We start from the raw sequence: 16,456 nt of genomic DNA, 5'->3' as shown, positions 1-16,456 counted from the left end.
TTTTGTTTTTTTCACAGACACTTGGATTATATAAAAGCTTATGCTCATCATTGTTGCAAGAAGGACAACCCAGATTTTGTAACCAAAATCCAAGGTACTAGATAACTGTTATTTGAAATTTAAAGTATCAAATGGAAAATCAAATAAATTTAACATGGAAAATATTTTAGTCAATATTTATTGAAAAAAACCCTAAGAAATGTTTTACATAATGTTTTATTATGTATCCAAACTCTGTAATCTTTTAATCTAGAACTAGAAGGAATGCATTCAGCAAATTGCTTACAGAAAGAAGAGTTACAAAACTGTATCAACAGAGGTACTGATTTCATGTTTATCTTTTGTTTTTCTCCAAGAATGTAATATGTAAATGACCCTGTGTTAATGATACACATAAACAGAATACAATGAGAATACTAACTTTGGAATGTCTATAATGAAAATAAATCTAAATAGGGGGTTAGAGCTGTTTGCTCAATGGAATAAAATACCTCATCTGGAAAAGATAGCTTACTGCAATAAACTTCACGCTTTGCGATGTTTTTATTCTGTAAAAACAATTTTATGTCAATTTATAAGCTCCAATCAAAATTTGTGAATTTAAAGTTGCTTTTTGATAGGGTTTTTTTTTTTATTAAAAGCAATCTGAAGTTTGGAATTGACCTAATTCTCTTATTTATTTTGATTTTTATGTATGTGATTTTTAGCTCTCCTGAGCTGAAAGCTCAAGTGAGCTATTCTGATCACATTTTGTCTGTCGCCCGTCTGTCTGTAAACTTTTCACATTATCAACATATTTTATTGTGTAATTATGCAAGAAGATTGGAAACAAGTTCTTACAACTTACGTGTTCCTCTCCTCTCCTTCAACATCTTCTCCAGAACCACTGGGCCAATTTCAACTAAACTTGGCACAAAGCATCCTTAGGCCAAGGGGATTCAAAGTTGTAAAAATTAAGGACCATGCCCTTTTGCAAAGGGAGAAAGTTTGGAATTATTGAAAATTCTCGAGAAATTTTCAAAAATCTTCTTCTCAGAAAGCAATCAGCCAGGAAAGTTGAAACTTGGGTGGAAGCATCCTCGGTTAGTGAAGAAATTTTTACATATGAATATACAGAGTAAATCTTTAAAAATATTCTTTTGAGAAAGCAATCAGCCAGGAAAGCTGAAACTTGTGTGGAAGCATTTTTTAGGTAGTGTAGATTCAAAGTAGTGAAAATCATGACCTTTAGGGGTAGCGTGGGGCCACATAGGAATATATAGGGTAAATTTTAAAAATCTTCTTCTCAAGAGCCATTTGGGCAGGAAAGCTGAAACTTGTTTGGAAGCATTGTCAGGTAGTGAGATTTGAAGTTTATTCAAATCATGATTCCCGGGGGGGGGGGGGGGGGGGGGGGGGGGAGGGGGGGGGGGGGCAAATTTTTACATAGGAATATAGAGAAAAATTTCTTTAAATCTTTTTCTAAAAAAAACATTTGCCTAGAAAAGCTGTAACTTTAGTGAAATGTAATTATGTAAGCTTTTACTTATATGCAACCATTTTATATATTGCTGATTCTTTTAAATTGTTTAAACTTTGGCCCCTGGACGATTATGGGGCCTCACAAGGGGTTCAGAGTTTGATGTAGGTATATATCCTGTATTTAACAATTGTTAAGGGCCTTTTTGAGAACTGCAATGCTGAATGTGAAATGACTATAAAATCATCCTGTTAGAAAAGGGACTTGATTATAAATACAAGAATATCCAAGGGGACACAGATTTTTTTGTATAGGATCTACATGTATTATACCACATTGTTCTGATATTTTGTATTATGACTCCATGAAGCTGATTTTATCATGCCTATTGTTTTTCAGGTGAGTGATGTGGCCCATGACCCTCTTGTTTTTAAATGTAATTGATGATTTTTAATTTTGACAGCAATTCAACATCTCTTCAAAATTAAGAAGGTTGCTCATGGTGACCTTTATGGTAAAAAAATGCAAGATGATGGAGATGGCCAAAGTATTGAAGTCAACTTTATTAAGGAAGGACCCATAAAGGCACCACTTCAAGAAAGAAATAAATAAAGAAAAACAGTAACAAACAGACAGAGAGAAAGAGAGACAGAGTCAGAGAAACAGATCTAGAGAGAATGTATTTGTTAAAACTTGTTTGTTAGTGTTTTAGTTTTATTATTCTTTTATTTTTTCATACTTCTTTGAGCTACAGACATATTTTTATATAAAAGCTATTTTTTTCAGCTCACATGAGCTGAAAGCTCAAGTGAGCTAATTTGATCACATTTTGTCTGTCATCCGTCTGTCTGTCCATCTGTCCATAAACTTTTCACATTTTCTACATCTTCTGTAGAACCAATAGGCCAGTTTCAACCAAACTTGGCTAAAGCACCCATAGGCAAAGGGAATTTGAAGTTGTGAAAATTAAGTATTAAGCTCTTTTCAGGGGGAGATAATTAGGAATTATTCAAAATTTCTCAAGAATGTTCAATACTTCTTCTCAATAACAATTTGGCCAAGAAAGCTTAAACTTTTGTGGAAGAATCCTCTCGTAGGGTAGATTCAAATTTGTTCAAATCATGATCCCAGTTGGTAGAATGGGGCCCCAATGGGGTAGTCAGACTTTTTTCATAAAAATATATAGAGAAAAGTTTAAAAATCTTCTCAGAAACCAATCTGCAAAGAATGCTGTTAACCATATGGAAGCATCCTCAGGTAGGGTAAAATCAAGATTGTTCAAATCATGATCACTGGGGGTAGGGGGTGCCACAAATCACAATGGGGAGTCAAATTTTTTACATAGGTACATGTATATATAAAGAAAAATATTTAAATGTCTTCTTCTTAGAAATATATCAGCCAGAAAAGCTGAATCTTACGTGAAAGCATCTTGCTTATGGTAGATTCATCATGATCCCCAGGGATAGGGTGGGGCCACAATGGGGTGGTCAAATTTTTATATCAGAATATATAGAGAAAAATCTTTAAAAACATCTTCTCAGAAACCGAATGGGCGAAAAAGCTGTAAACTGTGTGGATGTATCCTCAGGTAGGGAAGACTCAGGTTTTTAAATTATGATCCCTATGGGTATGGTTTGGCCACACATAGGGGGTGTCAAATTTTAACATAGGAATATATGAAGGAAAATTTTAAAAAATAAACATCTTCTAAAACATTATTTGCCTAGAAAAGTTGTATTAGTCAGATCAGATAGTGTAGATTAAAATTTGTCATAGTATAATCTTCAGGAGTAGGGTTGGGCCACATTGGGGGTGGGGGTCTAATTTTAGAAAGGAAATCATTTCAATTATTCCCAAAAACCTTAAATATTATTACAAATGGTTTTACTTATATGTAAGTATTTTAACGTATGGTTGATTCTTTAAAATTGTTTAGCCCCCAGACAATTCTTGGGCCTCACTAGGGGTTCAAAGTTTAATGTAGGTTTATAATTCCTATATAAACATTTGTTTAAGATCTTCTCAAAAACCATTTTATTTTTAGAGATTGCATCATCAAGCTAACACTGATGTTGGGATCACATGACCTGGTGTACACATTGCTCAAAAACTGCAATGCTCTAATGTGATACGACTTTAAAATCACCCTGTTACAAAGGGGCTCAATGATAAAAATAAGAATATGCAGGGGATTTTTTATATAAAAAATCTATTATTTGGGCCTTGCTCTGTGGGTGCCCTATGGAGTTCAGACTGTCCGTCCATCCATCTGTCCATCCATCCTTCTGTTTGTCTGTCCACCCAAGATCTGTTGTCCAGAGCATATCTTCTTTCCCATTGGCCCAATCTGGCCCTGACTTCATCTACAGAGTGCTTTCGGGTAAAGGGTATGCAGTGACCTTGAACCATGTTTTTAAGTTGAATCTGAAGGTCATAGCAGAATTATATGTATATGAAAAACCATTGTCTTGAGCATATCTTCTCTCCCCTTTGTTCAATCTGGCTCAAACTTCACTCACAGAGTGCCTATGGTCAATGCGTGTGCAGTGATCTTGAATGAAGTTTGTAGGTCAAAGGTCAAGGTCATATTGGCTCACGCAAATTATTTTTTCAGAGCATATATATACTTTCTTGTTAGCTCTATTTGGGTCATACTTCACACAAAACACAGCTTTTGAGTTAAGGGTGTGCAGTAACCTTGAACCAAGTTTCATGGTCAACCGTAAATGTCAAAGCAGAGTTAAATGAACAATCCTTGTTCCTTTTCCAGAGCATTTCTTTTCTCCCTTTGGTCCAATCTGGCTCATACTTCACTTTCAGAGTGCATAGAATCTAAGAATATGCATGATTGTGAATGATGTTTGAAGATTTTAAAGTGTCAAGGTCATATAGGACACTGCCAAAATTTTTGTTAGAGCATATATATTCTCTCCGTGTTTGGTTCCTACTTCACATTTACAGAGCTTTTGGGTTAATGGTGTGAAGTGACTTTATAATTTGAAACAAATCAATGTGAAGATTATAGCAGATCTCTTTTATAATCAGTTTTAGACCATAGATTATTTTTCATTTGCTTAATCTTGCTGTGGTTGAAAAAAAGAGTTTTATGCCACCTGGAAAAGTTACTGTTATAAGTCAAGGTCAATTGTAAAGCAAAATTCTCTGAAATGCTGTCCATCTTATTGTCCATTATTTAAGCGGGGTCCTTTGAGAAAGTCCCCATCTTATTGTTGTCTAGTAAGACATTGTCCAGATGTTTTGTATATGACTCCATAAAGCTGATTTTATTATGTCTATTGTCGCTCAGATGAGCAATGTGGCCCATGGACCTCTGTTTTCTAATCTGACGTCATTTTATTATTAATACTATAATCGCGTGCCAATTACCTTGTAATTGATTTCACTTAATATATATTTATTAAGCTTGCATGTATTGTAGTAATACATAAAACAGAAAGTGCTTTTGTATATTTATTTTATCATTGATTTACATAATAACTTTATAAAAAAATGATTTATTGTTGATTTTCCATCTCTAGTCACTTGTTATCTTGTATTTAATCATTATTTTATGCAAAATGCTTTTTAAAAAGAATAAATTTGAAAACAATTATATTGTTTCAAAAACTTATTTTAGTTACTGCAGTTATACATGACTATTTGAAAATTCATAGAGGGAATAGCTAGTTTTACGATGACAAATACATGTATGAAATAATGCATTACATGCTGTATGTCGTTTTAGTTCCACGGTGTTAAAATTTCAGGAATTCTCAAAAAGTACCAATCGCGATGGTTTTTATTTCATGCTCCAAGAAAACCAGTTGATCAAAGTATAAGCAATAAAACGTTTTAAAAAAAACCTTGTGTTAATATTTACGATGGGTTTATTTTTGCGGAAAAACGATAAATCGCGAATATAGTGAAATTAAAACCATCGTGATTATTTGCCAATCTACAGTATTATACTGCGTATTGTCTTGTAAAAAGTATTAACATAATAGTTTATCAGTCATATTAGACCCGTTGCTACCGTAATTGGGTTTTATTTGGTCGTCTGCAAATGGCATAACTGGATAAAATTAATGCAATCTTTGATAAATCTGCAACTTCTTTCTGACTTCTAAAAACAAGACAATTTGGTGTAGGGGTCTCCAAATCCCAAGACCATCCAAGAGTCACTTAACGCCCCAGACGCTGTTGTTCACGGCACGCAGTCCTATCAAGGTTCAACGAATTTTATGCTTCCCATTCACAAAGCTTAGAATTTTATAATTGGTTTAAAACATTAAAATGCTTGAAATCCCCGCACCAAACAGTCTGACTGCAAAGTGATGGACCAGAGCCTCGGGAGAATGTTAGGCTGAACAAGCGTCCAAGTTCCCCCCCCCCCCCCCCCCTCCCATTACAATACACTGAATACGAAGTGCTGAAACTTTCATAAAAGCAATGAAAAGAAAATGTTTAATTGAGTTTTTTTAATGGCATTCCAATTTTTTACCCGTTATTTTTTCACGTCTTATAGATTGCATATGCATGTAACACATTACTCTAGTATATTTGGGCCGACACTACATTGGCCATATGACTGCGAGAGAATTTTCTGTGTGCATTAATTACACGTATCTGTATGCACAAGCACGAGTTGTTATACGAGAAGTCATACTACAGTGCTTCTCATTGTTCTTCATTTTAAATCCATGAAAATAGGGTATCATCCGGTAGCATACACTTCTTTACACTTGTGGCAGTTTGTTTCTTGTAAGGATAATGTACATATGTATTTGGGTATCTATAGAATGGGTTGAATAAGGCAAATGTAAATAATTATTTTTACGACATATTAAAATGTGGGGTTAATATTATTTAGTTAAAGTATGTCGTTGAGATTCCAGTTTCCCGAGAGCAAGTCTATTTCCCGAGGCGAAGCCAAGGGAAATAGGCTTGCATGAAGGGAACTGGAATCTTGCTGACTCCCTTAATGGTATACTTTAACTGTTTTATTATACCGATACAAACAATCAATCAGAAAACGACCAAATTAATAGTAATTCTTCGTGTATCCAACAAGTTATAACGTCAAAATAAGTAAATTAAATTAAATTGTACGTTCATCGTATAATGAGGTGAGCAAGTTATTTTATACAATAAAGATGAATAAGTATAGCTGATCAAAAAGAACGTTGCAACTAGAATTAAGGTGGAATGTCCCTCTGATAAGAGAGATAACTTCTGTAGAAAATAATATCACTTTGTTTCTGTTAACTCACAATTATGAATGCATGTAACAACATGGGAGGTGGTGCATGCAATTTATGTTGGAAGGCGATACACTTATTTGAATTCAAAGATAGAAAAAGAAAATTAAAACTGAACCCAATGGCTCTTTTGAAGCAGGGGGGGGGGGGGGCAAAAAAGTAAAGAAAACTTTTACAAAATATTACAAGAAATGTTTCATAATGAAAAAGTATTTATGAGGCAATATCTACATGACTATTCCTCCCCCTCCCCCCCCCCCCCTCCCGATGGATTTATTCTTTTTTTTTAAATATAACTAAATTTAATGTACTTGTTCAGTACATGTTTGATGTTTTAGGCCAGAGAATATTTGGATTGAATATTTTTATTTTTCTATCTATAGCTCGTTCACAGAGCTGAATGAATTATAACTGGGAAAAATGTGACCAAGACAATTACGAATTCTAGACTTAGTTGATATCGTGTAATTAAAACTTATAACATTTCAAATGTTTAAAATTGAATAAAGCTTTTCTATTCTGAGGGAGCAGATATGGGAAAACAAATTTTAAAAAAAACGCTTATATCTCAGCTCATTTGATTCAAGACAGTATATCCCTGTGTTGATATCATACCAATTACTGGAAGATTATTCACTTGATCCCCTTTTTGTGTTACATAACAAAATGCTCTGGTTTAAATTTTTAGGATTTCTTATATCCATTTACTATTATCTTATCCATATTTTAAAAAGATAACCTTTTCTGAAATTCAAGAAATTTTGGCAATTTTTCTTGCACTGTATGTAAAACCTTCAACAGTCTATGATAAAGAAGGATAACTCTTGCTGATTGAAGCAATTTTTGTTGCAAACCAATACAACAAAGTGCTATTCTGAACTAAAATGCAGCGCTTCAATATGTTTTGTAATATGAATTGAAAATGTATATAACTATATATTATTTTCATATACATTTTGGATTTTTAATTTTATGCTGCGATGGTAAAATTTTGTTTTTTCTAATCACTATGTCTAGTTTTCTTCATATTATGATTAGATATTTTATCAATTTTTGAAAAATCTAGCAGCGCTTCATCACTTGAAATTTGTTTCATATGAATCGATTGATATTGACTTTGATGAAAATTAATATGAATTTTTTTTAAAAAATTTATGGCAAAATTAATAGCAGAGGGATATTACACCTTAAATCACATGGTTATGAAAAGTCATGATTTAATTCGAAATATTTCTGAACTATTCCTTTGGTTAACAGATATTACTAGGTGTCCCAAATAGGTGTGTATCAATCACTTTTTTGCAGGGAATCAGTCTGTTTACCAAGATTTTAAAGGAATCAGCGAACTATATCGAATTACTCTCATATTGTAAAAATTAAGTTGAGGTATGATAAATATATATATGATATGATTGCTCAAAGCTCAAGTGAGCTTTTCTGATCACATTTTGTCTGTCGTCCGTCTGTCTGTCTGTCTGTCTGTTCGTAAACTTTTTACATTTTCAACATCTTCTCAAGAACTACTCGGGCGATTTTCAACCAAACTTGGCACAAATCATCCTTGGGCAAAGGGGATTCAAAGTTGTGAAAATTAAGGGCCAGGCCCTTTTTCAAGGGGAAATAATTAGAAATTATTATGTAAATTTTGAGAAATTTTCAAAAATCTTCTTCTCAAAAAGCATTTGGCCAGGAAAGCTGAAACTTGTGTAGGAGCATCCTCATGTAGTGTAGATTCAAATTTTTGAAAATTAATACCCCTGGGGGTAGGGTGGGACCTGAATAGGGGGTCAAAATTTTAAAAAGGAATATATAGAGTAAATCTTTAAAAATCTTTTTCTCATACATTAATCAGCCAGGAAAGCTGAAACTTGTGTGGAAGCATGCTCAGGTAGTGTAGATTCAACGTTGTGAAAAGCAATACCCCTTGGGGTAGGGTGGGGCCACAATAGGGGGTCAAAGTTTTACATAGGAATATATTGAGTAAATCTTTAAAAATCTTTTTCTCAGAAAGCAATCAGCCAGGAAAGCTAAAACTTGTGTGGAAGCATTTTCAGGTAGTGTAGATTCAAAGTTGTGAAAATCCTGACCCCCCGGGGTAGGATGGGACCACAATAGGGGGTCAAAGTTTTATATAGGAATATATAGAGTAAATCTTTAAAAATCTTCTTCTCAGAAAGTAATCAGCCAGGAAAGCTGAAACTTGTGTGGAAGCATCCTCAGGTAGTGTAGATTCAAAGTTGTGAAAATCATGACCCTCAGGGGTAGGGTGGGACCACAATTGGGGAGTCGGAGTTTTACATATGAATATATAGAGTAAATCTTTAAAAAAATTTCTCAGAAACTAATCAGTCAGGAAAGCTGTAACTTGAGTGGAAGCATCCTCAGTTATTGTAGATTCAAAGCTGTAAAAATCATGATCCCCAGTATTAGGGTGGGGCCACAATAGGGGGGGGGGGGGCGGCTCGAAGTTTTACATATAAATATATAGAGTAAATCTTTAAAAAAATTTCTCAGAAACTAATCAGCTAGGAAAGCTGAAACTTGTGTGGAAGCATTTTCAGGTAGTGTAGATTCAAAATTGTAAAAATTATGATCTTGGGTAGGGTGGGCCACAATGGTGGGGGTGGGGGGTCGAAGTTTTACATAGGAATATATAGAGTAAATATTTAAAAATCTTCTGATGAGAAACTAATTAGCCAGACGATTATTATACAATTATTTAATGCTTGAGCAGTCAATATACCAGAATATTTTTCCCGAGGTGCAGGCTCAGTTTGATCTATTGCCCGAGGCCAACGGCCGAGGGAAATAGATCAAACTGAGCTTTTCTCTGCACCAAGGGAACAATTCTGGTCTATTGACTGTTCAACGTCTTGGTCTGATGTTTTGCTCGCGTAGACGATTACGCACAGTTCTTGAACTAATTGGTCGAAGCCCTGCTACGTTCAGTTAAATTTGCTGTCTGGAAACGATTTCTTAGATGCACAAGTCTAATGTGGTTGTCCTGTTGACGTGACGTCACACGAGGTCGCCCAGAGCGTGGTCAAACCTGAGTGTTGCCAGATTGTTGAAAACGTCTCCTTAATGACTGGATGGTGTTCCGATGAACTCCAAAGTGTCTTACTACAGTATTTTGTGCCATTCCAGCTTGCAGCATCCCAACAGCACGATTACGTTGGTTTTCGTTGAGTCGTGGCATGATAAGGGGGTAAATTTTGTTGAAACTAAAATGATTTCCTTAACAAAAAAAGTTTAAACAAATCCTTTATAGTTCTTATTCCAAACAGTATTGGCCCGTAAAACTCGTGCGTACAAATTCTTCGATAAACAACAGGTGCTCACTAACCATGAAAAAGTCCTTGCATCCGGACGGTTACCATCCGATATTGTCAAAACCATTACCATTATCGATGGTTTAAATTTTATAAATACAAACAATAGATATAGAAAAATTATACTAACTTTTATAATGCACATTTTCTTTTTTCCGCTAGTATATAACATTCACCTGCACGTTACCTAGGAGGTCAATATAACATTTGATTTTCTATAAATGGAACTAAAGATAGATTTTCCCATGAAATATCGCGTTTCTGTATTGTTCGGCTATGGAATCAAACTTCGCTTGATTACACTCACTTTGATATGTCTGTATCAATTCTTTGCTGAATCATATGATAAATTAAAACAATTATTACTGAGTATTGCTGGGTTTTTTTCCGATCAAAATGATGATTTAGCTACCCTTAAGTTACAATATTCACCTCGCTTTCGGCTTGGTGAATATTGTACTAAATCATCGTATTCACCTCAAACACAGCAATAATTGTATAATATTTATGCATTCACACAAAAACAAGAACGAATGATGAAGGTTTGGGAAAAACTTTCACTTCACTATGACCTATTGCCATCGCGCCTGATTTAGAATTAAATAAGAAGAGTCACAAATCACTCATTGACAATATTAGGATTCGGCAAAACAGCCTATATCAGCGTCTTGGGGCTTCTCTTTTGTTCAAACAACCCAAAACATGGATTTTGACGATGTTTTAGCAGAATTGGGCTCTTTTGGCAAATATCAAGTAAAAATTTTCCTCCTTATTTCTATACCGTGTGCGTTCCTGGGATTTGGAGCTCCTGCAACGAGTTTCATTTTGGGGGATCATACGCACAGGTAAGCTCTCTCTCTCTCTCTCTCTCTCTCTCTCTCTCTCTCACACACACACACACACACACACAATAAATTTGGTGTGGTTGGAATGCTTTGTTTAAAGGTTCTTTTTTTGGTTTTAATTCTAGATGTAAAATACCGTTTTACGACAATGACACATATGCTGTTCAGTCAGAACATCATAGGGAAGCAATTAACAGAACAATTCCGAGGGAACCCGATGGAACATATTCATCGTGCACTATTCTTGTCAACGGAACAGAACACAAATGTTCCGAATGGGTGTACGACCAGTCAACATTCATTCGCACTGTCACGTCTGATGTAAGAGTCAAAAACTGAATTTATTAATAAGTCAAACTAGGAGTTCTTTCATTCGTATAAGTATATACAAATATTATGAATATTTTATTCTGACTAAAATAATACGATTCATTTTTTAAAAACGTTCTCACATATGTAAATAATATAAGGTGTTCAAATTTAGGTCCTGTTGTTACCCCACATGAGTCAAAGATGAGAAAAAAATGCAAAACTAACTATTCTCACTAATATCATATATAATTATATTCATTTACACATTTTATATTCTGATATCATATATATTTTATATTTGTCACTTATTTCAGCAATATCGATTTGTTTACTTTAATTACATTTTTTCCTACTTTCCACCAGTTTAACCTTGTTTGTGACTCTGTCGGACTACGCGCACACTTAAAGATCACTTATCTTATAGGATTCCTGGTAGCATCCATTATTTCTCAAATTGGTGACGTGTAAGTATTCTTAACTTCCACAAAAAAAATTAAACGAAAAAAAAAAACAAAACCAATTAAACTAAAAAAGCTCAAGTATGTATACCGGTAATTTATTCTTAAAGCACAATAATGTCTTTAATTTATCATAGAAAATGTTTGTCCTCGTATTCACTTCTACAATCAGCTTTAAGGTGGTATGGCCTTTTTTGGGACATCTGTCGATATTAATGTGAATTAAAGAACATTATACAATGAAAATACTTTCACCGGTTTAAAATTTTCAAATTTTTCAATATTTAACGAAAAATACGTTTAAAAATTTTCAAGATCCCCCAACGGGATTCGTATTCGATACTAATATATTCGTAGTGAACGTTCTAACCCACTCCGCTTCATGTTCGCTGTAAGGTGACAACTTTGGGAAAGAAACTATTTATTAAATTACACTTCATTTTATTGTTTATTTCGATAAATAGTACGTCAGAACATGGAAGTGTCTCATACCAGCCTAAGACGATCTCTTTTTTACATTCATTCCCTATTTGTCCCATATCCATAAATTTTAATCTCTGAATGAAGTTATGATGATTTTTGCAAAGTTAGATTATTATAATCCTTTTTTTCTTGTCAACATTTCTTCAATAAGCATCCTTAGATGATCTGGGTTTTTAATATTAACTTGAATCAGCTTTGGGAGGCGGATCTTGCTGCTGATCCTGTGCACCCTTAAAGTGGCCGCCTCTTTTACCATCCCCTTCTCAGTCAGTCCCGCTATGTTCGGGACCCTTAGGTTCCTGGAGGGGATGTCATCGCTAGCCTTCTACCAACTGTCCTTTGTAATAGGTAAGAATAATGTCATGAAAAATAGTTATGGTATTCTGTTTTTTGATGACTTTTCTAACCTTTGGCTACGAAATTTTCATTCAGAGCAGCTCAATACAATCTTTTGTGTCAGCTGATATTTTTAAAATCATCAAAGCTTTATGCTGTTTTCCTTTCAATAACGAAAATGAAACCTTCTGATTTTATTAAAATGTTGATATTAATTATGCCTGAGTAAGAAATACTTGAATTAAAGTTATTGTAACACAGTACAATGCAACAAAATCAAATCTTTTTAAATAAAATCACAAAACACTTCACCCGTGTTATCATTATTTAAACACCTTGTACTTTGATTAAGCCATTGAGCTGGTGGGACCGAGGGAGCGGATCTTTACTGCCAACCTGTCCAAGGTGACCTACTGTATGGGGGAGTTCCTGCTGACCCTGGTGGCGTACTTTGAGAGAGACTGGGTGTACCTCCAGCTCTGGCTCGCTATCCCGGGTGCCCTTACCCTTTTATACTGGGTGTACGTGTTTCCTTTTGCATTACTTAATGTCGACTTCAGTTCGGATAATTCATGAAATCCCTGTTGACATACCCGGTAATCAATATATTACTATAACACACTATCGTCACGTGGTGTGTATGGTATGTAAATGTATGTCATCGTATGTACAGGTGTATGATAGGTATTCATCATGGAACATATACGTAGTAGACATGTTGTCTCTAATGTACTGTAATTGTGATGTCCTTGTAGACCAGGGTTGATCCCAGAATCCCCCCGTTGGCTGGTGTCACGTGGCAGAATCGGTGAGGCCACGAAGATTATAAAAAAGATGGCCAAAGTGAACAAGAGTAAAACGAATTTTGACAACATAATAATAGCACAGAAGAAGGATAAAGGCATCTGTGTTATCCTGAGAGAGGTGGCCCAGTCCAAAATCCTTGTGAAAAGACTCCTGATAGTGACTGCTAACTGGTAATCTCAACTATTACCATTGAACTATGAATAAATCATAAGAAATGAAGAACACATATACTCTTTAGTTATCATTTTTTTCTGCTGTTTAAGGGTAGTGGCGGCCTTCATTTATTATGGTCTGACAATGAACGTCGGATCCCTTGGAGGTAATCTCTATGAAAACTTCTCCCTCCTTGTACTGGTGGAACTCCTTGGATACACTGTCATTTATTTCCTGAATAAGACTGGGAGGAAGTCCGTACATTTACTGGCTATATTTGGGTGTGGCGCTGCATCTATTGGGTCTATTTTACTCATTCTATTCGCAGAAAACTGTAAGTGTGTGTATTAATGTTGCAGTATATGTATATGTATAAGATATATTTGCATCGTAACTATATGAAAATTATAAACATTTGATACAAGAGGCCCTCTGACCTTAATGTTTTTCCTACGATGATTGGTAAATTGTCAGTTATAATCATTTGAATGCAGTCTCCTGATCACAGTCATCATCATGCTTTTTTTTTGGGGGGGGGGGGGGCTTTTTTTTCTTCTCTTGCTCCCACAGCATGATACTTTTTTAACTATTTGTTCTTGATTTAGCGATATACTGGTTACATTTTAAAAAAAAAAAGCAAGTACATGTACTGCTTATAAAATATTCATCTTTACTGCAATGTATAAGTTACTTCTTTATATCGATGCACTTTTTACTTTACAGCAATTCACTGTATACTTCTATACATGGTGATATACTGGCTTTTTCTATACAGCAATGTACTCGTTATTCACTGGTTTCTTCTTCAAAACTAATCACTTGTTACTTTTCACATCGATTCACAAGTTACTTCTCCAGAGAGATTTATGGTTACATGTACTTCTTTACAGCGAAGTACTAGTTACTTTTTTACAGCGAAGTACTACAGTCAAACTTCTCTAAACCGGCAGGCTGCCGGACAGGAAAAAAGGGCCGGTTTACAGGGGGTGCTGGTTTACTGAGGTTCAGTAAAAACTAGCCATTGTCAAGGCAATTATGTCTGTGTTTGATCCATTTATATGAATACAATACATATATAGATATACAGGTATAATGCTGTTTGTAACTTATGTCAATAATATTAGATTTTTTTATTTTATTGTGAAAATGAACTATGCATTTCAATAATGATTGTATAATATTTTACAGTTGATATGTAAAAGCATCGCGCAAACATGATCACAAAGATAGAACACCAACGTTGTACATGTACGTGTGTACAGTTATATGTCAAATATCCTTTGAAAGGACGCTTATATCAACTTGCGTTTACATTGAAACTCTGATAAAATATTTTAGTTTTGGAAACACCTTAAATGAAAATATTTTTTGTGTGAATGTAGAATATAATATTAATAGTATAAAAGTTGAAGATAGTTAAAAGCGGTGTGCTGGCTATATATAATTGCAGCGATTCAGTGATTACCTCTTTACAGCAATGTACTGGTTACACATCCTTCTGGCCTTGTTGTCGAGGTTCGGTATATCGGTCTTGTTTGCCGTTCTCTACGTGTACACGGGTGAACTGTTTCCTACTGTTATAAGGAGCATTGTGATGGGGACTGTTAGCATTGGTGCCAGAATAGGGTCGATGATCTCCCCTTACCTCTATGACGTGGTAAGTACGCTGCAAACCATATCCGTGCACCGACAGAATTTTGTTTGTTAAAAAAAACTTATTTTTGGCTATAAAGTTTTATGTTGTATATTCCGTTTAGTTTGACGGTAAGATGGGTAAGATGTTACCTCTTATCACGTATGCTGTGATAACAATCGCTGTGGGATTGTGTTCAATACGATTACCGGAAACCAATAACCGGAAGTTGACTGCAACCATACAAGATGTTACGATCAGGTAGGGAACAACCTCCACTTTTTTACTTGAGAGTTAAAAAAGCTGAAATTTTACTCCATAGTGTATTGAAAAATGATCTTCGTAGTATTAGGACAATAATTTGTGAAACACACGTAAAAAAGGAAAACATGCCTGTGCATGGTGACATTGTTTATGTAATGCATTTAATATTTACAATGTAAAGCATTAATTAGTAATTTCTTATGAATATTTTTTGTTAAGTAAGCAATATTTCCTTAGTATACCTTTATTGTAGTTTTTGTAAATGAAGTTTGCATCATAAATTATATATGGCAAAAATACTTTTTGATTAAATAGTGAAGGGCAGCATAAGGAGGTCCAAGAAGAGGGGCCGGTAGATACATTACCACTGACCTTCAACCCCACTGCCTAGATTGTCAACGTTCAACCATTGATTTTATGCTTCCATCATGAGAAACACATCTTTATTTGTTTACATTGTATTCTGCACTATAAAACCACGAATGTTAATACATGTAATAAAAATAATGTTGATATCTGACGTAACATATATTATATAAACAGATCATATCTGTCTTATATGTGAAACTTTTGTTGATGCTTGTGTAAAGTTGAATTGGCAAAACGAGAGAGAGAGAGAGAGAGAGAGAGAGGGCGCGCGTTGCTGTGTCTCTGTGCATGTACATTACATCCGCTTCGTTTATCCTCGACAATAAAATTGACTGAAATAGTTTTATTGCTCTATTGTTTTATCATATCAAGTACACCTCCGGCTCTTTATAAAGGTCCTCCTAGACCAGAATTAGACTCTAGGTCGGACCTTAGTCAGTCACATTGATAAGTAATGAACTTTTCAGTAATTTCAGAACGCACATCTATGTACGGTCTCGGTGAGATTCTTGATCATTCTCAAGTTCTAAGTTTATTGATTCTCACAAACCACATTAAGATGGTACATGAAGTACAAACATAATAATTACAAAAACAAATCAAAGTACTGAAGAACTGACGGGAGTTGATTTTGTCGATGTTTATTTATTTAAAAAATCAATGATATGTTATTTTGTATGACAAGTTCGTGTAGTTTCTAATTTGAATTACGCACATTTTTATAATATGAATTTTTGGACTTTT

The 16,456-nt window shown here is 34.6% G+C and overlaps 2 protein-coding genes across 3 annotated transcripts in view; both read left to right on the top strand.

Annotated features, from left to right (window-relative positions):
- LOC128163193 (uncharacterized) overlaps nt 1–5,107 on the top strand; it is a 52,362-nt gene extending 47,255 nt beyond the window's left edge. Inside the window, exons 5-7 of one of the 2 annotated variants that reach the window (XM_052826722.1) lie at nt 18–94; nt 254–319; nt 1,923–5,107. In XM_052826722.1, coding sequence (XP_052682682.1) covers nt 18–94; nt 254–319; nt 1,923–2,071 — 292 coding nt within the window. In that variant the 3' untranslated portion in view covers nt 2,072–5,107. The remainder of the gene's footprint in view (nt 1–17; nt 95–253; nt 320–1,922) is intronic. The other variant, XM_052826721.1, reaches the window with a different exon arrangement.
- Nucleotides 5,108–10,298: 5,191 nt separating this feature from the next.
- Nucleotides 10,299–16,053, top strand: LOC128163731 (organic cation transporter protein-like). Its single transcript, XM_052827383.1, has 10 exons — nt 10,299–10,897; nt 11,023–11,218; nt 11,573–11,673; nt 12,344–12,498; nt 12,839–13,007; nt 13,242–13,463; nt 13,557–13,780; nt 14,922–15,103; nt 15,204–15,340; nt 15,659–16,053. The coding sequence occupies exons 1-10, from the start codon at nt 10,755–10,757 to the stop codon at nt 15,732–15,734; spliced, it is 1,605 nt and encodes a 534-aa protein (XP_052683343.1). The 5' UTR covers nt 10,299–10,754; the 3' UTR covers nt 15,735–16,053.
- Nucleotides 16,054–16,456: the final 403 nt, after the last annotated feature.

The sequence above is a fragment of the Crassostrea angulata genome, chromosome 9 (genome assembly GCF_025612915.1).
Source record: "Crassostrea angulata isolate pt1a10 chromosome 9, ASM2561291v2, whole genome shotgun sequence".
NCBI lineage: Eukaryota > Metazoa > Mollusca > Bivalvia > Ostreida > Ostreidae > Magallana > Magallana angulata.
The sequence above is the reverse complement of the archived record's forward strand: the minus strand, read 5'-3'. Positions and strand labels throughout refer to the sequence as shown.